The sequence below is a fragment of the Hydra viridissima genome, unplaced genomic scaffold (genome assembly GCF_058129835.1).
Source record: "Hydra viridissima isolate aposymbiotic clone 2 unplaced genomic scaffold, HvirCarnegie_v1 scaffold_16, whole genome shotgun sequence".
Classification (NCBI taxonomy): Eukaryota; Metazoa; Cnidaria; class Hydrozoa; order Anthoathecata; family Hydridae; genus Hydra; species Hydra viridissima.
The window spans coordinates 5,154,191-5,180,387 of record NW_028324315.1 but is presented as its reverse complement, the minus strand read 5'-3'; the positions used below and the strand labels follow the sequence as shown (position 1 = coordinate 5,180,387).

The 26,197-nt window shown below is 28.2% G+C and overlaps 2 protein-coding genes across 10 annotated transcripts; one reads left to right on the top strand and one right to left on the bottom strand.

Annotated features, from left to right (window-relative positions):
* Positions 1–9,917: 9,917 nt before the first annotated feature.
* Positions 9,918–23,185, bottom strand: LOC149877661 (cystathionine beta-synthase-like protein). Of its 9 annotated transcripts, XM_090073520.1 has the most exons (21): positions 22,255–22,475; positions 21,945–21,978; positions 21,696–21,750; positions 20,295–20,597; positions 17,710–17,848; positions 16,613–16,716; positions 15,816–15,950; positions 15,639–15,718; positions 15,320–15,389; positions 14,958–15,022; positions 14,692–14,761; positions 14,242–14,333; positions 13,935–14,012; positions 13,721–13,853; positions 12,068–12,173; positions 11,747–11,824; positions 11,422–11,517; positions 11,304–11,342; positions 11,120–11,228; positions 10,499–10,583; positions 9,918–10,254 (listed from the first exon to the last, which is right to left on the bottom strand). In XM_090073520.1, the coding sequence occupies exons 4-21, from the start codon at positions 20,584–20,586 to the stop codon at positions 10,142–10,144; spliced, it is 1,884 nt and encodes a 627-aa protein (XP_089929646.1). In that variant the 5' UTR covers positions 20,587–20,597; positions 21,696–21,750; positions 21,945–21,978; positions 22,255–22,475; the 3' UTR covers positions 9,918–10,141. The 9 variants fall into 9 exon arrangements, with proteins under 9 accessions (XP_089929646.1, XP_089929650.1, XP_089929649.1 ...); XM_090073524.1 differs by lacking the exons at positions 20,295–20,597; positions 22,255–22,475 and adding an exon at positions 23,133–23,185; XM_090073523.1 differs by lacking the exon at positions 20,295–20,597 and having other exon boundaries at positions 21,691–21,750; positions 22,255–22,472.
* LOC149877660 (uncharacterized) lies at positions 22,911–24,863 on the top strand. The gene is made up of 3 exons (XM_090073529.1): positions 22,911–23,288; positions 24,070–24,213; positions 24,421–24,863. Exons 1-3 carry the CDS (start codon positions 23,111–23,113, stop codon positions 24,666–24,668), a joined length of 570 nt encoding a protein of 189 aa, XP_089929655.1. The 5' UTR covers positions 22,911–23,110; the 3' UTR covers positions 24,669–24,863.
* The last annotated feature ends 1,334 nt before the right edge of the window (positions 24,864–26,197 follow it).

Below are 26,197 nucleotides of genomic sequence, written 5' to 3'. Positions count from 1 at the left end.
ATAATATATATATATATATATATATATATATAAACTATGTTAGTGTATTCTATAAATAGAGTGCTCAATGGTCTTAAAGAGCAGAGCAGTAATAAATTAGTAAAAACACTTATCTAATTTTTTCTTCCACAACTTGTTTCACCATCAATAAGTAATCAGGAAGGTTAACAAATTAATCATTAATTAACATGTTATATATTAACCTTATATATTTATAAACTTATCTTTCACCATCACTAGGTTCATCAGACTTCCTGATGAACCTACTGATGGTAAAACAAGCTGTCAAAGAAAAAATTAGATAAGTATTTTTGCTAATTTATATATATACATATATATATATATATATATATATATATATATATATATATATATATATATATATATATATATATATATATATATATGCACATATCACAATAATTTTGTGTATATATAAATATATGTATGTATATATATATACTATACGTGTATATATAAATATATGTATGTATGTATATATATGTATATATATATACATACATATATTTATATATACACATATATATACACATACGCATTTTTATATATATATATATATATATATATATATATATATATATATATATAACTTTGTTAGTTACGATCTAGGTTACAATATATATATATATATATACACTGGCGAGCAAAAAAAAGTGAACAGTACAATTTTTCAGTAAATTATGTATTATTAATCAATTAAAAATATATTACATAAAATATAACATATCGCTTATATTAAATACATATACATACACATATATACGACTCATTTTGAAAAAAAAAATTAATATTTTGTGTGGCCACCACCATTTTTCATCACTTCATTTAATCGACGCGGCATCGACTCAATTAAATTTGCTATCAAACGGTCAGGTATCGTAACCCAAACTTGTTTTATGGCTGCCCAAAGATCATCCAAAGATGAAATATTATTTTTATGGACCTCTTTATCCATATAGTCCCACAAATTTTCAATGGGATTAAGGTCTGGACTTTGGGCAGGCCAATTTTCAAAAAGGAAGATATTGTTATCCTTGAGCCATTTTTTAACTTGTTTAGACGTATGGCAAGTAGCATTGTCATGTTGAAATTTAATTTCATCCTCTTCTAATTCTTCCAGTGTGGGCAGCAAAGATTTTTGTAGAATACTAATGTATTCTTTGGAATTTATTCGTAATCCATCTTCGACTCTATGCAATCTGCCCACACCTTTGGCAGAAAAACAACCCCAAACCATAATTCCAAGATTACCCTTTACCGTTTGGTGAATACAATCTGGATTTAATTGTTCGTTCTTACGTCTAATGCACATCTGTGGACGATCTGAATGCAAACAAAATCGTGATTCATCTGACCATAATATTTTTGTCCAGTCTGTGTTTTTATTATTTTTTACCCAAGCTAACCTTGCCTTTTTATGGCGTGCTGTAAGAAGAGGTACTTTTTTACATGGGTGTATTTTGAACCCCTGATCTTTAAGACGCCTCGAAATTGTCCATCGGCTAACCTTTTTATCATCAGAACACGTAAAAGTTTCTGCGATATGCGTCATAGTGGTTTTTCGATTTTTTAAAACATTGAATTTTAACTTGTGACAATCTCTTTCCGTCATTTTTCTTGGTCTGCCAGAACCTTTTTTTCTAGCTGTTGTTTTATTGTTTTTCTGACATGAAAGTATCTTGTGAACTCCACCAACACTAATGTTTACACCTTGAGCTTTCATAATTTGAATAATTTGACGTATCGATTTACCGGACGCACTCATTCCAACAATGATTCCTTTTTGTTCCATTGTTAAATGAGGTCCTCTGTGAAAGAAAAATGATAATATTTTTAGAGTAATATATGAAGAAAATATTTATTTAATGATAAACTATGTATTCTAAATGAATATTTTTTTTTTCATAAGAATCCAATAACATCAAAATTAAAGGGGATTTTTCGTTTTAAATAAGTTAGAGGCATAAATAATAACCAAAATAAAAATAAAAAAAAATTACCTTTTATTTGGAGACATTTTTTTCCTTTTATTTTTTATAATAATAATATAGCGATAATACGACCTATTTCACCCACGCTCTAATATCAACTACAGATTTTGCTGACAACGTGCACTGTATTCATATCTAATGTTTAGAAGTTTATTCATGTTTTCTTTGAAAGATAAACGTAAATTCTTTGATAGTACGAACAAAAATAAACAAGCTTGTATGAGTTTCTGACCAGAGCTCTTTCATTTTATGCGTAAGCAGTCGCTGTTCACTTTTTTTTGCTCGCCAGTGTATATATATATATATATATATATATATATATATATATATATATATATATATATATATATATATATATATATATATATATATTGTAACCTAGATCGTAACTAACAAAATTATTGTAATTAACCTATTTTTGTTCATTAAGCAATCAAACTATGTGGAGTTTTCTTTGTTGTCTACTTAAAACCATTCTTTTTTGGAGATGCCACTTAACTGAACACAAACTAGTTAGAAACTCATGCATGAGTATTAAACATTATGGTTTCCAACTTTTCTTAAACTTGGTTTATCAATAATTAGGATCAAAATCAAACTGAACCTTAGGTTCAGTTGGATTTGAGCTCTTAACCATTAAACATTGGTTTAATCAGATGTCACCTCAACTGCAGTGATGATCAAACAATTTTGGTCCAATTATATTTGATAATTTTTACATATCCAAGACTTTGGGATGTAATGATATATAAAAAAGGGGTTGTAATTTTTTTACTATGATAGTAATAACTATGATACAATCAAAAATAGCTGTATTTTTTCTATAAAAGAATAATTACAAAATAACAAAAAACTGCTGTTTTAAATAAACATATCCTTAACTTGCACATTGATCTGAATATCAGGCTTTTATTACTTTTACAGTATACCCAATATAATAAATTATCACATTTGTAATAGACAATATTAATTACTTGAATTTAAATTATAGTCACATTTAGGTAACTTTTAACTTTAGAAATTATAATTTAACATACAAACACAACTTATCTAAAAACATCTATAATTTTGTAGTCCTAACATATTTTTAAGATCTAACATATTTTATTTGACGATAGCAATAATACACTTGAATTAATTAATTTTGTAAGCTAAACAAACCAACTTGTTATTTTCACATTTAACCAAAACATGACTGACTGCTATATGCTATATAGTATACCTATATAACATAGATAACACAGTAACACTACTTTCTTTTTTTTCTGTTGAAAATAGACAAACTTGAAAAACACCAAACAATGTTTCGAATAAGCCTCGTAAAACTGTAAAACGTTTTCTTAATCCAGCAGCATTTTAATTTCAAATTAAATTTGAATACATAAAATTGGTTTTGCGATCAGCTACACTTTGATCAATTCATGATGTGTATACGCTTACTAAGTTCAGACTTGAGATTAAAGTAGATGCAGACTGTTCTTATTTTAGCTGCTAAAATGATGTTCTAAAAATATTGTAAATTTTTCATTTGCATTAACATACCATATGTCATATAACTATTTAAAATAATTACTTCTAAACAAAATCAAATGTGGCAAGTGAAACTTTGTGTTAAAACTTAAACAGGTTTATATCTCAGGAATAGATGGAAAATAATGCAATTACTGTCTTCTTATTAACAACTTATTTCATGAGATCTGCCATTTGTAGTGAAATCACATTTTGACAAGGCGCATAATTTCATGCAATAAAAACTTTGAACGCCCGGAGAATGCAGATAGTTCAAAAATAAAGCTGGCGGAAAATGCAGATAGTCCAATTTTGTTTTACGCGGAGATTGCAGATATTATCTGCAATCTCCGCGTAAGTAGTCCAATTTTGTTTTACGCGGAGATTGCAGATATTATCTGCAATCTCCGCGTAAGTAGTCCAATTTTGTTTTACGCGGAGATTGCAGATATTATCTGCAATCTCCGCGTAAGTAGTCCAATTTTGTTTTACGCGGAGATTGCAGATATTATCTGCAATCTCCGCGTAAGTAGTCCAATTTTGTTTTACGCGGAGATTGCAGATATTATCTGCAATCTCCGCGTAAGTAGTCCAATTTTGTTTTACGCGGAGATTGCAGATATTATCTGCAATCTCCGCGTAAAACAAAATTGGACTATCTGCATTTTCCGCCAGCTTTATTTTTGAACTATCTGCATTCTCCGGGCGTTCAAAGTTTTTATTGCATGAAATTATGCGCCTTGTCAAAATGTGATTTCACTACAAATGGCAGATCTCATGAAATAAGTTGTTAATAAGAAGACAGTAATTGCATTATTTTCCATCTATTCCTGAGATATAAACCTGTTTAAGTTTTAACACAAAGTTTCACTTGCCACATTTGATTTTGTTTAGAAGTAATTATTTTAAATAGTTATATGACATATGGTATGTTAATGCAAATGAAAAATTTACAATATTTTTAGAACATCATTTTAGCAGCTAAAATAAGAACAGTCTGCATCTACTTTAATCTCAAGTCTGAACTTAGTAAGCGTATACACATCATGAATTGATCAAAGTGTAGCTGATCGCAAAACCAATTTTATGTATTCAAATTTAATTTGAAATTAAAATGCTGCTGGATTAAGAAAACGTTTTACAGTTTTACGAGGCTTATTCGAAACATTGTTTGGTGTTTTTCAAGTTTGTCTATTTTCAACAGAAAAAAAAGAAAGTAGTGTTACTGTGTTATCTATGTTATATAGGTATACTATATAGCATATAGCAGTCAGTCATGTTTTGGTTAAATGTGAAAATAACAAGTTGGTTTGTTTAGCTTACAAAATTAATTAATTCAAGTGTATTATTGCTATCGTCAAATAAAATATGTTAGATCTTAAAAATATGTTAGGACTACAAAATTATAGATGTTTTTAGATAAGTTGTGTTTGTATGTTAAATTATAATTTCTAAAGTTAAAAGTTACCTAAATGTGACTATAATTTAAATTCAAGTAATTAATATTGTCTATTACAAATGTGATAATTTATTATATTGGGTATACTGTAAAAGTAATAAAAGCCTGATATTCAGATCAATGTGCAAGTTAAGGATATGTTTATTTAAAACAGCAGTTTTTTGTTATTTTGTAATTATTCTTTTATAGAAAAAATACAGCTATTTTTGATTGTATCATAGTTATTACTATCATAGTAAAAAAATTACAACCCCTTTTTTATATATCATTACATCCCAAAGTCTTGGATATGTAAAAATTATCAAATATAATTGGACCAAAATTGTTTGATCATCACTGCAGTTGAGGTGACATCTGATTAAACCAATGTTTAATGGTTAAGAGCTCAAATCCAACTGAACCTAAGGTTCAGTTTGATTTTGATCCTAATTATTGATAAACCAAGTTTAAGAAAAGTTGGAAACCATAATGTTTAATACTCATGCATGAGTTTCTAACTAGTTTGTGTTCAGTTAAGTGGCATCTCCAAAAAAGAATGGTTTTAAGTAGACAACAAAGAAAACTCCACATAGTTTGATTGCTTAATGAACAAAAATAGGTTAATTACAATAATTTTGTTAGTTACGATCTAGGTTACAATATATATATATATATATATATATATATATATATATATATATATATATATATATATATATGTATATATACATATTTATAAATGCGTGTGTGTATATATATGTGAATATATAAATATATGTATGTATATATATATATATACATATATATATATATATATATACATACATATATTTATATATACACAAAATTATTGTGATATGTGCATATATATATATATATATATATATATATATATATATATATATATATATATATATATATATATATATATATATATATATATATTATTATTATTATTATATATATATATATATATATTATTATATATATATATATATATATATATATATATATATATATATATATATATATATATATATATATATATATATATATATATATATATACACACACAGGGTGTCTGCCAATATTATAAGTTGGATTTCCCTAGCTTTTCCCTGATATTTACCTATTTCTCGTTTAGAAAAATGCTCTTCAACTGCAAAAATATAAACAATAATACAACCCACATTAAATATATCAAGAGAAGTTCATAAAACTATCTGCCAAATAAACTTTTAGATTACGTGAACTATATACAACTTATTTAAGTTATATAAGTTTGATAAAGACTCATCTTTCCTGATTTTTCTAAAATTTAACCTAATTTCTCTGATAATCCCCTGATTTTTTTGAAGATATCCGAATTCCCTGGCATTTCCCTGATTTCGCAGACATCCTGTATATATTTATATGCAGATCTTGTGTATAAAGACCACTTAGCAACATTGCAACATAACATACCAAGAATTTAATTTGATCTAAACTTATTAGTCACAACAACAAGGCTAAATAAAATTGACAAAGTATGTATGATGAATTTAGCAATTAGTATGTAAAATAACAATGTTTTGTTACATATGCTATATTATTATTAACAATAACATAGGTTATTTTTAACATATTTATCTTAACTAAAACCACTTGATTACTCACAAACTTAATCAAGTTATGATCAAGGTTTTGTGTTTAAATAATCGCTATTAATAAATGTTTAAATAATCGCTATTATTTAAAAAATTGTAGAATTTTATAAAAAACTTCAAATATTTAAAGAAACACCACCAAAAATTTATGCACCCGAAAAACGCAGATAGTCCAAAAATGTATCTGGCAAAAATGCAGATAGTCCAATTTTGTTTTACGCGGAGATTGCAGATATGCCAATTTTGTTTTTGGCGGAGATTGCAGATATGCCAAATTTGTTTTCCGCGGAGATTGCAGATAGTCCGATTTTGCGCGGAGCCATCGATATACTTCATAAAACTTTTAGACGTACGAATACTTTTGACGCTTCCTAAAATCACAATTTTTGAATAACTTTCATTTTTTTAAGAAACAAGATTTATTTTGGAAATATTATAGTTTATGTTATTAATAGTTTTTACAATAAATATTTTTTTAGTTTCTATTAAAATTATTTAAATCAATTTAGTTTTTGTTTTATTGCTAAAACATATTTTATTATAGAGTATTATAATAGTTTTATAATAGTTTTGTCGCATTAGGTATATCACAAATGTTCTTTAGAAGAACAGACCACAACACTTTTCGTCAAAATGATGGAAAAAGCACATTTTAGCGTGATGCAAAATGTTTAAGTTCATTTGTCAACCATCATGTCAATCAATTTGTCAGTAAACTTAAACGCTCATTCCCATTCGGACTCTTGATTAAGTTCTTTTCTTTTTTAAACTCCCAAGTGAACAATATTTAAGCAGAATGATTTCTGTAAATACTCAGCTCAGATGTTTTGGATCTGTTGGAGTTTTAGTGGCTGTGATATGCTGAATTAGTCGTTGAGTGGTACAAATGGTGACAGCCAACATTTAGAACTGTTTTATAACTACCATGAGTATATTTCGTCATGAAACTTCCCTAATGTAAATTGGAAACTTCCCAAATGTAAACTGGAATTTTTAAATTCATGAATAAAAATTTTTACTTACCCACGTGAACGTTGCAAAGTAATGTATCAGGCATAGATATATAAAACATAAAACATATGTTTTATATAACTATGGTATAAGGTTTGTAGTCAACTGGTGTCCCCCTCCTAGAAAGGTTTGTGCTCATGCTTTTAACCTCGGAATAATCATCAAAAACGTCATCAAGTTTACGCAAATGATTCAGGCGGAGATATGTTTTGTAGTTAAAGATGACGGATGATTGCTACCCAGAGCTTTTTTTTTTTTTCAATCTCTGAATAACTTTCAAAAAATGCTTTTAACTTTTCAGTAAATTTTGTTAGCTTCATCTTATTTACCCATGTAATTCATGCAAATTGCTTTGTAGTGTTTTGTAGCAAATGTCATCGAGTAGTTGTATCCTAGTTACTATTAATAACTTTATTAAATTAACCCTTGTGATCCAAAGAGAGCGTCCTATAATATTTTAGATTCAATGTTGGCAGGTAATTTTTTCTCAGAGACTCGGTTCAATTAAATTCATCTTCTTTTCATTTGCAGCTCAACAATAAACGAATTTGTTTCGATATCGAACTCTCTAAGTCTTTTTATAGTCTTTTATAGTCTTTTATAGTCTTTTATAGTCTTTTGTTCCTTTTTTTTTTATCATGTGAATAAAATATTCATACCGATTTAATTTAAAATCTTTGTGCGTTATTATGTCTCAAAACACTAGGCAACAAAAGTTTGTTTCAATTTTTTATTTAATGTTTTTTTCATAATTCAACCATGGCAACTTTAATGGTGGAGTTCATTTTTATGTTGCTTTAGGCGTTTAGCTTGTCCCAAGGGAATGATTTTTTTTTTCTTTATTTTAATTATATAGTGATTACTTTTTCTTTCTTTTTTTATAGGGAACTAAAAAATCGATAAATTACTAATTTATAATGGCTTCTAGAGATTTCAAATTACCAGCGACTGCTTCTGCTACGTTTGTGGATGTTATATTGGACCTGCTCAAGTGAAATATGCAGTTTCAAGGAATAAAAAGTATTGCCAAGTTTACGAGAAGTATTTTGGAACTTTTATTGGGGACCAACAACGTTCTCTGTGGCTGTTGTAAATCAACATTGGAAAAATGGTCAAGAGGCACCAAGAAAAAGATGCCATTTGCATTCACCCAGAATATGAGCCAGAAAATGCTTGAATGACTGTTAATTTTGCATGGTGGACGTTTGTGGTTATAAGACGGTTAAAATAAAGAATTAAAGAATTAAGAATTAAAGATTAAAGAAGTAAATCTATCTTAACATACCATTTATTGCACCGGTACCACATGATGAATGTATGCTTATTCCAGTTCCAGCAAATACAGATCAAATCAACATGGAAATATCGGATAAGGATAATTATATGGAGGAGCAAGAAGGTGGAGCTTGACAATCTGGTAAACCTCACTTTCTAAACCAACACGAACTTGACGATTTAGTTAGAGATTTGAATCTTCTAAAAGCTGGTATAGAACTTCTTACATCTAGATTGAAAGAATGGAAGCTATTGAAACCAAATGTTTCAAAAAAACGAGACATACATCCTATGCTCAGTACTTAACAGCCGACAAATCTCTCTCTGTTTAGATGTGATGGGACTGTTTTTAGCAATTGGTATCTCACATCCATTAGACCAATCGCATCTATTTATTGACAGCTCTACAAAGTCCATCTGTACCAGTCGGACACAGTATAAACTTAAAAGAAGACTTCAAGAATGTTAAGATTTTGCTGCAAAAGATCAACTGATTACTACAAGTGGGATGTATGAGGACATCTAAAGATACTTGTTTTTCCTCTTGAACTGCAAGGAAGATTCATTAAGTACCCTTATTTCTTGTGTTTGTGGGACAGCAGAGATACTGTAAATCAATATCTCCAGAGAGGAAGGACTGAAAGAAAAGATTCGCAATCAGGGGTCTACAATATAAAAAATGTTGCTCAAATATCTGTGATACAAAAAAGTTTTAATTACATAGTTTGTTCTCACTTCTAAGGGATTATTGGATTTCAAAATGAACTTTTATCAAAAGGTGACTTAGTTCGATTTATAAAGCAATCGCCAACCAGTTTGTACTTCTTTAAAAACATTCTCAAGACTTTCTTGATCGCAGAAGCCAGTTGAAAGTTACAATGACAGCTTGTTACTGTAGAAGGGTTTAATTTTTCGCTAATAATCTTATAAATAGAATTTTCCAATACTTTTTAAGGGTTGTGCAACGAACTGTATACATTATTGAGGCGACACTTAGATGGGGACAGAATTATGATTTGCGTCACATCATTTTTAATTTTCTTCCAAATTGTATTTTGCAAAACGTACATGAAAAATAAGTAAATTAAAATTTCAAAGCGAAATAGTAACACGTGATCACTTTTTAAATTATATATTAATGCTATAAAGAGTTACTTATTGCTATAAAATATCTAAAAATCTGACGATAGCTTCCTTGCGTAGTAACAGACATTGGATGGACATGGATCATCACGATGATGATAAAACCGTTAATGTTGCAATGAAGCTGATTCCGGAGAATTTGTTATGAAATTAAGCAGATCAAGACGAGTAACGATTCCAAAGATGATCTCTTTTTTTGTAGATTTGTTTGTATCAGAATCTAAGAAGAATAAATAAAAGACGTTATAATTAAAATTTAATATAATTTAACATAATCATTTTAACATTTTTGATATAATTTAATATAATTAATTAAATATTTTTAATATAACTTCATATAATTAAAATTCAATATAATTTATAGCTTGACGATGTCACTTTGAAATTATAAAAAATAATTGATGATTTAGATAAGTAGTTGTAATTCAAAAATGCAAAAATAAGACATTTAATGTCTAACTTACATTGGTATTGAGAGTGGACGACCAAAGCAAAATACTCATGATCAAGGATTCTAGAAAGCTCCCCGAGGGATGTGTGCAAAGATACCTTAATGAGATCAGTGAAACTTAAAAAATTAAACAATTTTTTTATTTAATGATTTAACAAGACCTTAAAACCAAACAAATAAAAGATTCATGCAGCTATCATCAGCCAAGAAGTATAAAACAAAGATAAAACCGTTACAAAATTACAAAATTTACGGTGTAGGAGTTCTGACGTCAAAAAAGAGAAATCTTTAATTAACAAAAAGAACGAGATGATTTCCAAATGTAGACATAAAAATGAACTTCTTCTCTCCCAATTTGACACAAGCTTTTAAGCTTCTCTCCTAATTTGACCCAAGCTTTTAAGCGTTTGTTTCATTTAATGTCTAAACTCTTAACACTGTAAGTTTTGTAGTTCTGTAACGGTTTTCATTTATCTTTGTTTTGTATTTCATGACTGATGATAGCTGTCAGCCATGATACTATAGTTATCATACAAAGCTGTACTTTCTTCACTTTAAACATATATAAAAATTTTTTTACTATATTTCTTACTATATACTTTGTCAAAAATCATTTACAAATTTAAAACAGTACCTTTTTAAATTTGTCGTATATTGTTTGAGCAACAGGTGACTTTGGAGTTATTTTACCAGACACCATTTTCCCCATTATGTTGCCTAAGGTAACCATACCTTGAATAAAACTAAAATGGAGCGATAGAACATCAGCATGAAAGCTGGAGTGCTGCATAACTGTATATAATAAATAATATTCCTACCCAGCCTCATCAACTACTGGTAATTGGTCATAAGTTTCTCTAAATCATAAAAAACAATGTCAGCTTAAAAGCTTGCAGTTTTCTTCTCCAATAAAAATCTAAACTTTATATAACATACTTGTTCATTATCTCAATTGCTGCTTGACAAGTCATTGTAGGCAAGATTGTAAAAGGAGTTTTCAAACTCAACCGGTTGACCTTCTCATTCCACCACCTTAAAGGAAGCTATTACCAAATAATATACAATAATCTATTAAACCAGTGGATAAATGAGGAACAAAGAGACAAAGAAAATACAAGGTACAAAGAGGAATACAGTTATTAAATTCAAAATTACATTTTATACTTATTAAAGATAAATCAAAAAATCAAAAAATGTTTTTTGTGTAATTCTTATAACTTATAATTCATTTAGTTTTTATTTTAACTTATGCTTATCACACCAAACTTTCTCATTCTCTCCATTGTCTGATTCCATAAAGTTACGCTCAATCATCCAAGTATCTTCTAAAAACTTTGTCCTATTTAGCAAAGATAAACTTAATATAAAATACTTGTAACTGTGGTAAAAATCCACATAGCCAAATAAAAAAAAATAAAGACAGCAAAGATAAAATAATGTGATAAGCTACTGTTCATAACATCATTGAAACAAAAATAATGATTTGAACAAAGAAAAAAAAATTAAAAACTAAAAGTTAACATCAACAACTAGTGAACTTGCTCAGAAAAATCAATAGTGAAGAAACCAAGTTATGACTCACATGTAATTTCTAATGCTGTCTGGAAGTATGACCACACATCGTTGATTTTCATTGAGGCTTGTTGCAGCTTGACATGCTGCCCAGACAACTGCGCCAGAAGAACCCCCTTAAAACATAAACCTCTCAATTTAATTCTTTTAAACTCTTGTTTACTGCAAACAGATCAAAATTTATTTAAAAACCAGATTACACATTTTTCAATAAAAAAGTCTGCACACATTCATAAAAGTCATCAAAAAAATAGATTTTATCTCCTTCATAGACCTTTATATTATCATGTTAATATCTAAATAATGAAACATTTTTAACCATTTTTGAAAACATTTTTATTGCAGTGCTCTTACTTTGTTAAGCTATTTAAGTATAATAACGTAAATGATTTTTGAAGTTTTTTATTTTTTTGAGCCCAAGGCATGTTTTTTAATTATTTATTCATTTTTGCCCAGTTCAGTCCCAACCCCCAAATTAAAATTTCATGATGAACATGTTGAAATCAATAAAATATTCAGCACAGTAACTGACAATGCAACTTGTTTTAACAATGTACAAAAATTGACAATTATAACAATAAATCAGATGTTGTCAACATTAGACAGACAAGTAGTTTGGCATACTGATGGTGATACTGAGTCTATTGGTAATGGGATGAAATGCAACATTTGGAAAATCTCATACAATATGGAGCCTTGTATGCCTATATTCGCAGTGAAGAGTTTCCATTCATGAAATACACAGCTAGTTAGAAGTCAGCATCAAAAACTTTTGCAAGCATGCAAAAACCTTCTGCTACCAAAGTTTTCCCAAAATAACTGCATTTAAAGAACATGATCATTTGATGGGGAATACGCTTTCAGGTTATAAAGACAATTTAGTTTAGTATACTAATGTTAGTAATGAATACTAAATTTAGTTTAGTATACTAAATTAGTATACTAATTTAGTTATCAAAATTAGTTCATTTACATTACAAGTTCAAAAAGGTGGCCAGTGATTGTGGCCAGTACAGCAGAACTATTACTCCACACCTGTAATCTAGAAATGGCAACTAATTCAAGAATCTTTTAGACAAGGATCTATTGGCACAGCTGACTGAAGAGTAAGCAAGAGAGTAATCGCAAATATCTGATATCTATAATACAAATTGAAATTCTGCAGAGTAAACTTTTATCACATCAACTATGTTAGTCTTTAAAACAATTTTTTCTAGCTTTAAGCATTACTCTATTGTAAAATGAATCAAAAATCATACAGATTAATTACACCTGTTTGATTAACATAACTAACATCATTGAAGTGTTTTACTACTCTTTTACAGCACTAGTTTACTGCCATCTCAAACAAAGGAAAACAAACTCACTAAACTTTGAAAAGATTTTTGCTATTAAAACAAGGTAATATCTATCAGGTTTTAACTTATCGCTTATCATTATATATTCAGCAATTGTAACATTTTTAAGTTACATATCTTCTCAAACATGATATTCATGATGAATCACACCATCATGAAGGATTTTGATTTTTTGATTTAAAATTGCTTTTTAAAAGATGTTGGTTTGAAAATACTCTTCATTTAAAATGATGTTCAAAAATTTTGATATGAATTTGAAATCTAAAGAAGAATGATTATCCTCATCATTTAACAATCATACATACCACAGAGTAAACCTTCCTTTCGAATAAGAGCTCTTGACATTTTTAAGGACTCTTTGTCATTTGTTTTGATCCATTTATCAACAAGATTTCTATCTAACACTGTAGGCACAAAGTCATAACCAATTCCTTCAACCTATAAAATACATTGATAATTAAATAATTAATAGCATTTCTCAATTATCACCAAGTAAGAATCACAAACTACAACCCAAACCTCATAAAATGTTGTATCAGATACATTGAGATCATTAGGTTCAGCTAAGATAGATCCATATGGGTCAACACCAATCACCTAAACCATTATATAATGTAGAAAAACAAGGAATGAACTACAAAATATAATATTTAAATATCTTCTTAAACAAACACACACACACATGAAAAAATAGAATTAAAGTTAGAAATATCCATAATACTTTTTAACAATGCTTTAAAATTTGAAATTGATTTAAACAATATTTTTTCTTTGAAGAAAAATTGTTTAAAGTAAAATTCTATAAAACAACATATGTAAACATTACTTTAATGTTTGGACATTTTTCTTTTAACTTTCTTGACAGACCAGTCAATGTTCCACCTGTTCCAGCTGATATAACAACCATATCAACTTTTCCTTAAAATTATTAAATATTCCATGAAATTTTTCTTAACTGATATAACCTAATATGAGAAATAAAAACATAAATAACATATGAAGTTTGTATTTAAAGTTTTTTTGAAAACACAGTCAGTGCACATCTTCTATAACAAAATAAAAATATTTCAACCAAACATAGCCTACTAAAGAAAATAGCTGGATTTACTTTTAGAAATCATAAGGATATATATATATATATATATATATGTATATATATATATATATATATATATATATATATATATATATATATATATATATATATATATATATATATATATATATATATATATATATATGATAGTATATTTAAAGTTATAAGCAGGAATTATACCATCACACTGATATAAAATTTCTTCAGCAGTAATGTCATAATGTGCAAGAGGGTTACCCGCATTTCGATACTAAAATAATTTATGATTAATAATCAATGATTTTTGTAAAAAAAAAACAAAGAACTACAGATTACAGATTACAACAACTGAGATCTTAACAAAAAATTTTTACTCATTAAAATTTAATTACTATAATTAAGTAATTATAATTGAATAAATTAAGTAATTATAACTGATTGAATTATTGCAAATAACAGAACAATACCTGGTCAAGTATGTAAGAATCTTTTATTTCATTATGTAAGCGTTGAGCAACACCAATATGAGATTCTAAAATATTATTCTAAAATTAAAAGTGATGACATAGCATGAAAATCATAAAAATTAGGGAATGGAAAATAGGTTTCTAGAATATTGTTCAGTTTGAATGAGAAAAAGCATGGAAAAATTATGACTGACTAACAAATATTTATGCTCAACTAAGGATCCCTTAGACTAAAAAATTAGGTTCAATTGACAGCTTTTTAATTTTTTGATACTAGTATTTATCAATTATACATAGCCATTATTGTTCAGATACCATTATTTATACAAAATATTTAGAGCACTTATCAATCAATAGAATACCTGGAGAATCAAAGCTAGCAGCTGTTGGAGTCCTAACAATTTCTGCCCCAAGTGCACGCAAAGTATTCACCTGAAATATGAATAATAAGTAAAATAAATAGTATCAAAAATAGCAACAACTGTAAAGACAAGCTAAAATTGAAATGCAAAATAAAGATTTTTGTCTTAAGCAAGAAACTGATAAAATTAATGCTCTAGTGCTAAGAAACAGCTCAATATTTTTTTAAATGTTTCTGCTTTAAAATGACTGCAGAACTTCTTTTTAGCTTTAATGTTTTTTCACTCAAAAGTTTTTTAATCGTTTTGCGGTGAAACAAACCTTTTCAGAACTCATTTTTTCTGGCATTACAATGATACATTTGTAACCTTTTACTGCAGCAGCTAATGCTATTCCAATACCTAGATAAGGAAATTATACAAATTAGGAAGTTATGAAAGAAAATCCATGCCTTTTATAATGTGTTAAAACACCAGATAATAATAATAGTTTTTAAACCAGTATTGCCAGATGTTGGCTCAATTAATGTATCTCCCAGCTTTATTTTCCCTTCTCTCTCTGCTTCAAGAACCATTCGATATCCAATTCGATCCTTGAGAGAACCGCCTGCATTGAAAAACTCACACTTTGCAACTAAAACAGAAGAAAATGAAAAATGTTATATATTTTAATAATAACATGGCCTAAAATTTATAAAATAAAAATCAGACTTCTATATTTGCATGACTTATGAATTTCAATAGAAAACTAAGAACCCTGAAATATCTCTCTCTTTTTTCTTGAAACCAGATAAGCAACATTTATATATCTTTTTGAGATTGACAATTTATAGTTCAATAATTTCTGGCTTTTTTTCAGTAAATAAGATAACTGCCAATTTAGAAATGTTTGTTTTTAATTCAAATACTTTTTTAGCCTGAGAAATTTTCCCTTTTTAAAAAGTAACTAAATTTTTATTGTTTTCAAAGATCAAAAACTTAAAAATTACCACGAAAATTTTCAATACCAAAAGTTTTCAATGCCATTGGAAAAAAGAAACATTTTTTAAATCAAATTCTTTTCTTCTGCAGTAATTTGAAAGGTTAATCAACTCAAAAACCATTATTATTATTATTATATTTATATTTATTATTATTATATTACATTATTATCATTTCTATAATCTTCTTCACAACCATGACTACTTATTTAACAATTATGGTAAAGATCTGTCAACTCCAAAAAATTCATTTGACTTTCCTACCAGATGGGTAGAAAAAGTAGAAAAACCTGATGATTTACAAAAATAATCTTACGCATTTCACATTTAACCCCATTTTCATTTGGTATTCTATTTAAACGAACAAGAGGTGTGTTTCCTATCTTGTGTAGAATGTTTGGTAAGATCTTTTCCTCTCGCCTATTAAAAAATGAAAAGATTATTGGAAAATAATAAAAAAATGATGATAATTAATACTAATAGATAATAGTAAAGTTAAAAATTAATTTTATCATTACTATTATCCTTATTAGTATTAATTATTATCATTGTCATTATTATTTCTATTGTTATCATTATTATTATTTATATTATTATTATTATTATTGTTTTTATCATTATCATTATCATTATTATTATTATTATTATTATTATTATTATTATTATTATTATTATTATTATTATTATTATTATTATTATTATTACTATTATTATTATTATTATTATTATTATTATTATTATTATTATTATTATTATTATTATTATTATTATTATTATTATTATTATTATTATTATTATTATTATTATTATTATTATTATTATTATTATTATTATTATTATCATCATTATTATTATTATTACTATTATTATTATTATTATTATTATTATTATTATTATTATTATTATTATTATTATTATTATTATTATTATTATTATTATTATTATTATTATTATTATTATTATTATTATTATTATTGTTATTATTTATTACTATTATTATCATAACTATTATTATAAATCTTTTATAGCATGTAGTACATACACATGTAGTATACAATTACATATTTATACATAGCAGCTAGATGTAAAGTTCATGTGAATTACACTGTTCTTTCTTTTAAAAGATATTAGTTTTTTAATTAAGACTTCATGGTCACACTTATCTGTATTATTTTTTATATACAATAAAAGAATCAGCACTTTTAATAATAATTTGTTTACTAGTATAATGATACATGTAATTGCCAAGCACTACCTTTATGAATACTTTGGGTTTCAAACTATGAGCACTTTTATTTTTATAATAAAGAACAAGAAATAACCTTAAGATAAAGTAAAAAATAATTGTATTAATTTAAAAAGATTAAAACTTAAAAGATTAAAATAGAAATAGAAAAAGGAGCGGTAGCTTACGGATCGAAGGAAATATGGTGGTGAGGAGAATTTTTTATATCCGCTCCTAGGTCCCATGTGCATTTTGACGGGAGATCAGGCCTTATCCAGTGTTTTTGGAAGTCCTCTCCGCTCATACTGAATGTTCGCTTTTGGTTTTCTGACATTATAAATAGATTTAATTTGATAAAACAGGCAAATTGTTGCAAATTAAATGTAAAGTGGATTTAATTTGACAAAACAGGTAAATTGTTGCAAATTAAATGTAAAGTAACTTTGAACGGTCTATTAATTACTTTAATATAGGCACACACACACTTAGGTAAACTAAAAAATGAATACTGTAAGATTTGGGTTTAAGTTTAAAATTAACACTTTAATGTGTTTGCCCAGCTTACATAACAAAATCTTACAAAACACAAACAATATCATCACGTGAAATACGCCCTGATGAAAAGACAATAAAATTGACAATCAGAAATAGAATGAAAGTATTATGTAGTATTTTTATTAGCGCTATTTATTACATAGTATTATTGCATAATACTATGTAATAGCACTCCCCTGTCATTCCTTCAATATTTTTTAAAAAAGCGCAACGAGAGCGATTTTCTTTAGCAGAGAAAAAAACATTTTCTTCGACTTAACTATTCGTACACAGGCTTCTGCATAAATCCAAATTTATGATTGGTCATGGCCGAAAATTCGCTAGTTCAGCATTACTCTCGGAATGGTCGTTCTGAATATTTTCCACGAATTGTAGTTGGTTGAAAAGAAATTTTTGATTGATATAATGCAGCATAAACAAAACCAAGAGAATATATTTGCCTTTAAACTAGTTTTTATGAGAAACTAGCTGATTGTAGATTCGAATGAAAAGACTGCTAAACATGAAAAAATTTAATTAAAACCGTTTTAATGAACGTGGCCTTTCAGGTGCATCTGGACTGTTCTGTTCGTTAAAGTTGACAAACTGTGTTACCTATGCGTTACGAAGAATATAAAACTAATAGCATACAAAATATGATATACATGTAAAATGAGAAATAATAATACATATGAAATACGAAGCACATAAAAGCAGACAAATCATTTATCGTACTTTGATAACCTCTAAATATCCTCATGAGAATTTAACCTTTTTAGTGTTTTTTTTTTAACCAAACGAAATTTGAGCATTTAATTTCAACTCCATTTTGTTATACAATATTTCCGATAGATTAATAAAACTGTGGAGCACTTCGTTTGATGATCATAAAAACACTCTCTTTTCCGTTTCAATGTTTTTATTATTACTTTATTTGCGGAGTCATCAATTTTCTCTTTTGATAACTTTGCTTTCACGAGTGCAAACTCTTAAAATGATTTCTTTTCTGATTTAGTTGATATTTCAACCAGGTGGGAGGAAAGAAGGGTGAATGAAGCATGATGTGTGCAGCTCGTAAATGTTTTCAAAGAACGTAGATTTGAGAGCCACATGTGGAGCTATTTCCTTATCACTAGCATCACTGTTATGTAAACTCAAAAACTACAATTACGTTCAGAAACTAAAGTTAAGAAATTAAATGAATCTAGAAATCATGCTCATGAACTTCACGTGGATTTTTAGAAATATGAAACTTTTTAACAATCTGAAAAATGCCAGATTATCAAATTTAGCTATGCTGTCAATAGAGCCGCACGCGGCAAGACAGTTGATCATAAAAACGTAGCAAAGTAAAGAATTTTCATTTCTTGTTTTGATAAACTTATCGTGAAGTTTGTTTTAAAACTACTCACCAGGGCCCTCATCACCTCCCCTCACCCAAAAAGAAAAGGTTTAGATAATTTGGATCTTCAACTAAATTTACAAGTTTTGAAATAATTCGCATTCCATAGATGAGTTGGCGCACATTGCCTTTTTTCTTGGGTGAGGGTGGCTTATTTGCCTTTTTGGAGGGATGGGGGAGGGAAATCACAAAAAGTCTAGCGCAAGCACTGAATACACGGTACGGGAAAATATTTTAAAATTTTAACAACTTTGTCAACAAAAATGGTTATAAAGCATGTAAAATATGTTTTAGCTGCTTTACATACAAAATATGACTATAAACACAACAGTCCTCCATTTCAAGCAAAATACAGGATGTGGCAGTGTATAATTTGATTTAAAGAAATATTTGATACAAAAAAATTATCATACTTAACATTTTTCTCTTTTGGCGATATCTTTTCCCTAACATTTGCATCATCTTTTATGATTGATGATGATAATGATGATGATGATGATGATGATGATGATGATGATGATGATGATGATGATGATGATGATGATGATGATGATGATGATGATGATGATGATGATGATGATGATGATGATGATGATGATGATGATGATGATGATGATGATGATGGTGATGATGACAAAATTAGAAAAAAGGCTTTTTTTTAAAGTTCGTTTACATCAACGCACCAAGATTGAAATGATTTTAGGAAATTTACGTAACTTGCTGGTAGCAAGTCTTTTCCACACAAAATGTGCTGCAGGTACACGCTGCTAACGGTATTTAGGGTATCGTCACAAGACTGCGGACAAGCAATATATGTATAAGCGTCAACTTTCTCACCTGATGAAATCACGGAAACAATCTCTCGTGTGTAGCACTTTTTATCAACTCCTTCGTACTTGTCAAGGAATAATAATGCTTCGTGCTCACACTTGTAGAGCACACCATGCACACAGCAGCCATTTTTAGGTCTAATGTTTGCAGCAGCAGTTCCATTGTTCCGCTTGAAGTTGAGGACAAATTCGTAATTGTCCAACGTTGCTGAAACTTTTGAAGAAAAAGTAGCATTTCTCGATTCCATGCGTTTGGAGTTCATGTTGGAACCATAAGCGAAGTAATTCACTTTTACCATTTTGGTGCTATCTAACAAAGAAACGCGCTTGTCAGATTTTTGATAAATAATTTAAAAACGAATATTTATAACACCGCTTTCAAGTGAACAATACGTTTACATGAACAAATTTTCTTATCCTTGAGGATAAAGTAATGAATTGGTCTGTTTCTCCTTTATTGTTGAGTTAGTTGCAACCGTAACTTGAAAATAAAAACTTGAAACTAATTGGGTGTCAATCAGTATGCAAATGTGATGCTTTGTTATTGTAATCAAATAGCAATCGAGGTGCAACTGAAGTGCAATCGAGATGCAGTTAAGATGCAATCTACATGTTATTAATTTTATTCATTTTCATTCAAGTGAAGCATTCATGTTTTCACCGAGTGATTGGGAATTATTGATATGGTTTCTACTGGCATAGTTTTTCTCTCAGTGGTTTCTATCATTTAAGGTTTTGATTTGACAAACATGTAAGAAACGGTCATAAAATTTATTTGTTCGGTTAAAAAGCTGAATTTTTGATGAGCTTGTGTAAGTAAAAGCATTTCAGTTGGTTTTCCATTGTATTCTACTTAACGATCATTGGTGCAAAAATTGTATTCTAGTGAACGATCATTGGTGCAAAAATTGTATTCTAGTGAACGATCATTGGTGCAAAAATTGTATTCTAGTGAACGATCATTGGTGCAAAAATTGTATTCTAGTAAATGATCGTTTGTGCAAATATAAATCTCAAACTAAGTCCTCATTTTGTAAAACTTTGCATAAAAAAAGCCATTATTATAAAGAGCTTTATTATTCTTAATTAAGCTTATTATTGATCAGCTCGTTAGAATCAAAAGTTTTAAATCTTTTCTATTGCCTAAATTTAGCCGATTTTTTATCCCGCGTTTTTCTTTTTATTTCGTCTACTTTCTCTTGATTGTTTATTGCGTCATAAAAATGAAAGAGCACGTTTCGAAAATAAATTTTCGTATTTAACATAAAGATAAAAGAAAGACAAATAAAATTGAATCGGGTAATAGATAAGAGAATATTCTAGCTTCCAGCCTTCTCGGTGACTAATATGGTTAATGATTAATTCATTAGTGTTGTTTAATAAAAAAAAACAGTAAAAAATACATTACAATCTCTCAGTTTCAAGTTTTTTCAAAGCTTCTCTCTTTCTTTAGCGCTCTTCATCTGTATAAAAAATTAATTTTTGTCTCAAATTTTTATCATGAACATAGAATTTATGAATAATAACATTTGTTATAAATTACTTGTGTTAAGCAATAACATTTCGTAAAAAGATAGCACATGATGACAGTCTCTGCTTTTATTAAAATATTTTCTTGTTAAAGTAATTATATAATTTATGTAAAAAATCAGCATACCTTATCTACGTGTTTATACTCATGCAAATTAAAGCTAAAATGATAAAAACGATAAAATCTAAGTTTATTTAAAGAGGAAAAGCTCCAGACGGTCTCGTTGGTTGATAATCTCAACCTTATGTATAATTGAGGCGTTTTCAAGTTTTCCCAATTACATTTTATGCGACTTTTTTATCCTCTCTCCCACAAAAAAAGTGAACTATTTATCGGATAGTAATATTTGTCAGCATCAAAAAAAAAATTATTGACACGTAATCATCTGATTTATAGTTTATTTCTTTACTAAATTTGCCCTTTTTTCAAAACTTACTTCCAGCAGGCTTATGTCAGTCTGGCTCTCAACGCCTCAATGGTTCAGCCTATTTGTAAAATTCCGTACTAATTTGTGAAACTCCATACAAATTTGTTGAACGTTACAAATTACCTCTGATTCACTGATTGAATAAATTGATGATCGACATTTAAAAATAAAATCGAGATTTAAAAAAAATTGATGCCAACCGGACAGTAGGAAAAAAAATGTTGAGTACCACTCTTAATCTTTGCGTAAATCACGAACGGAATCAACTTTTAGGCTAGATTAGGATTATGTGAATGAACGTATAGTTACGTGGGTGATAAGCGTTAACATGATTTCAAAACAATCAAAATTTACAAACGAGATAAAGAGATTGTCATAAATAAGAAAACAGCTCTTTCGAACAAAAAAATATTAGAGTTATTTAAAACGGTCTACATTACAAAAACAATATATGAAGGTTATTTTTTTACATATATGTAAAAATGTCGACAATATGTTTTAAATATTTTTTTAATTTTCTCGTTTTTTGCATTGATTTCTTTTTTAATTTTTTATTTCGATTTTTTATTTGTAGATAAGACTCAATTTTTTAGCAACCGATTTGATAAAAAAAACGGAAAAGAAAACACTTTGAAATGTTATAAATTTCTTTGATCGGTGTAAACGATCTATATTTTGTATTAAACGGCAACCATAACAAAATTAAACATTTAATCTTCTATTCCGTTTTTAAAAATTTTGAGTTGATCGGCAAGCAAACACGAAACAACGGCATGCAACACGAAAAAACATAATGTCGTACTTAAAGGATGAAAAAGCAACGAAATTAAAGATAAATAAGTTGCTATAAATATAAGACTTATAAATGGCAAATAAAAATAAATTACCAATTGGTATTCATTTAATAATCAACGTCATCATCTTTATGTGTACGCTGTCAGCGACTATAAGTAATACATGGACACTCACAGAACGAGGCAGTTATGGAATCTTTAAACAATGTCATTTACTATTTTCATGCAAAAACGCAGTGGATGTCTCAGGTTTTAGATATTTATTACATTACATAACGTGTTTAAAAAATTTGATGTTAAAAGTACATTAACAAATAAGCATTAACAAAGGGATTTTATTACGATTACAAAGATTTGATCATTTTAATTATATAACAATTGAGATGAATCCTAACAATCGTAATAATATTAGGACTTAATAATTGCAAAAAAGTTATCACAAGACTTGATAATTACAGGAAATAGTAACCGTGATAATGAGTCGAAACTGTGACGAGACTTGATAATTACAGGAAATAGTAACCGTGATGATGAGACGAAACCGTGATGAGACTTGATAATTACAGGAAATGACAACCGTGATAATGAGACGAAACTGTGATCAGACTTGATAATTACAGGAAATAGTAACCGTGATAATGAGTCGAAACTGTGACGAGACTTGATAATTACAGGAAATAGTAACCGTGATAATGAGACGAAACCGTGACGAGACTTGATAATTGCAGGAAATGATAACCGTCAAACTTTTTTAATCGATCATGAGATTTCATGTGATAATTATGGACTTAAAAACCTTAGGAAATAAAAATGACTGAACGTAAATGATCAAAAGATACGACTGGCTGAATATTTGATAACGTCGAGGTTTACGAATCCCACAAAATGATAATTAAAGATTGCAATAACCTTTTGTCTTGTTTAAAAACAGAAATTTGTCTTGCTGCATTAAATTTTTACTCAAAATTTTTTTCCAGCATAGTAAAATTTATATGTTCTTTTTCAAACTCTTCATTTAAACATATTTTAGAAGCATTTCGAGCAATACAGTTTGTTCAAGTATGCGCATGTCTTTCCGTGATGTCAGCGTTGATGTTCTGTTTTTTTGGACTTCTCCTCTCTGATTACATAAAAGCGAAGCTGAAGCTGCTTGCATATTTTCATTCTTTAACCTGTGAGTATCACACCTAAATTAACTCATTGAAATATATTTTGGTACAAAATTTAATTTTAACAGGAATATTCTTTAAGCTAACTGTTTTGAGAAAATTTTATATGTCATATATGCTATGCCATATCTTTTATACCCATATATTTTATATATCTATGCCATATCTTTACATGTTCTGTGATACCCTTAGCGCAGTAAATTTCATTTCAGCGTTCAGTATTTTATTGTCAATTATTTTGTACATCATATTGGCTCATAATCCAATTGAGAATTCAAGTAAGCGATTTGGCTGGTCTTTTTATCTATTGATAGTATTGTGTGCATTATGCGCCATTTTGGCTATTATGATTGGATTTTTAATGCGAGGAGAAAATCTAGATAACATATTGTTAATTGATGCAAGAGATTTAAGAAGTCCATTACCAATGATGAGAAGTAGTTTGACGGATAGAGTATAAAGATTTTGATTGATACGGAAATTAGATTTTTTCATTAACATAGAGAACTAAAAAACCTTTAAAGGAGACGATTCTACACATATAACACATATATTTGTATATAACACAGGTGTATATATGTTTATTCAGATTCAGATATATATAGACCTATAAATATTTGTATTACGCTAGGCCTAAATATATAATTAAAACACATATTGCATATTAATTCATTCAAAACGTTTATATATAAAAAAAATCAAACATTTTAAAAATTTTTATATTTTTTAAAAAAAGAATTCGGTTTTCCATTTTTCTCTTATCGGCTGATGAGATATTTCTTTATTTGACTAGAAAAACTGTGCAGAATTTTTATTCTTACTTTTTTTAAGTTCCTATTTTTTTACCCCTCAAACCCAACTTCTCGGACTTTACGACGGTTACTGACTTAGCTTTCTGAACTTGAAACAATGCGATTTCTTTCTCTTTATTTAATCTTAATCTTACTCATAAAGCATTTTAATGAATTTTATTCAAAACAAAGTCATAAAATAATTTGTGTAGACATTTTTTTCTAATAACGGAGACTTACTAATAATAATAATATTCACTTTTTTTGTTGTATTTTAAAAAAAGTTGCTTAACAGGCCTTAAATATCGCAACGTCAACGCACCAAGATTGAAATGATTTTAGGAAATTTACGTAACTTGCTGGTAGCAAGTCTTTTCCACACAAAATGTGCTGCAGGTACACGCTGCTAACGGTATTTAGGGTATCGTCACAAGACTGCGGACAAGCAATATATGTATAAGCGTCAACTTTCTCACCTGATGAAATCACGGAAACAATCTCTCGTGTGTAGCACTTTTTATCAACTCCTTCGTACTTGTCAAGGAATAATAATGCTTCGTGCTCACACTCGTAGAGTACGCCATGCACACAGCAGCCATTTTTAGGTCTAATGTTTGCAGCAGCAGTTCCATTGTTCCGCTTGAAGTTGAGGACAAATTCGTAATTGTCCAACGTTGCTGAAACTTTTGAAGAAAAAGTAGCATTTCTCGATTCCATGCGTTTGGAGTTCATGTTGGAACCATAAGCGAAGTAATTCACTTTTACCATTTTGGTACTATCTAACAGAGAAACGTTTGTCAGATTTTTAATAAATAATTTAAAAACGAATATTTATTTAATATTTATTACACCGTTTTGAAGTGAACAAAAGTTAACGCGAACAAAGTTTTGTTTGATTGCTTAAATAACGAAGTAGTTTTTCTACGGCAACTATTTTAAAACTTTACTTGTTGATTAAAAGGTTTTTTAAGTAACCATAAGTGTTATAAAAACTGACGACACTTCAATAAAAACGATAAAGTAATGTAAATAAAGCAGTCACACAGCAGAGAGGCGTAAGGCTGTTTATGAGCATTTTAGTTTGTCAAAATGAGAAACATTTAAAAAATTTCACGTTAAAAGTTTTATAATTTAAGCGGACATCAGGGAAACACTTAAAATAGTCGTCGCTTTTTGTCGTCGGAACTAAAATTTACAC

Coding starts and splice junctions, on each gene's coding strand:
- LOC149877661 (XM_090073520.1), bottom strand. CDS start 20,586: ATGGTAAAAGTGAATTACTTCGCTTATGGTTCCAACATGAACTCCAAA. Junction 11,825..12,067: donor GACAGCATTAGAAATTACAT/GTGAGTCATAAC, acceptor TTTGCTAAATAG/GACAAAGTTTTTAGAAGATA. Junction 11,229..11,303: donor CCAGTAGTTGATGAGGCTGG/GTAGGAATATTA, acceptor GCTCCATTTTAG/TTTTATTCAAGGTATGGTTA.
- LOC149877660 (XM_090073529.1), top strand. CDS start 23,111: ATGGCAAATAAAAATAAATTACCAATTGGTATTCATTTAATAATCAAC. Junction 23,289..24,069: donor AAACGCAGTGGATGTCTCAG/GTTTTAGATATT, acceptor AACATATTTTAG/AAGCATTTCGAGCAATACAG. Junction 24,214..24,420: donor ATATTTTCATTCTTTAACCT/GTGAGTATCACA, acceptor ATTTCATTTCAG/CGTTCAGTATTTTATTGTCA.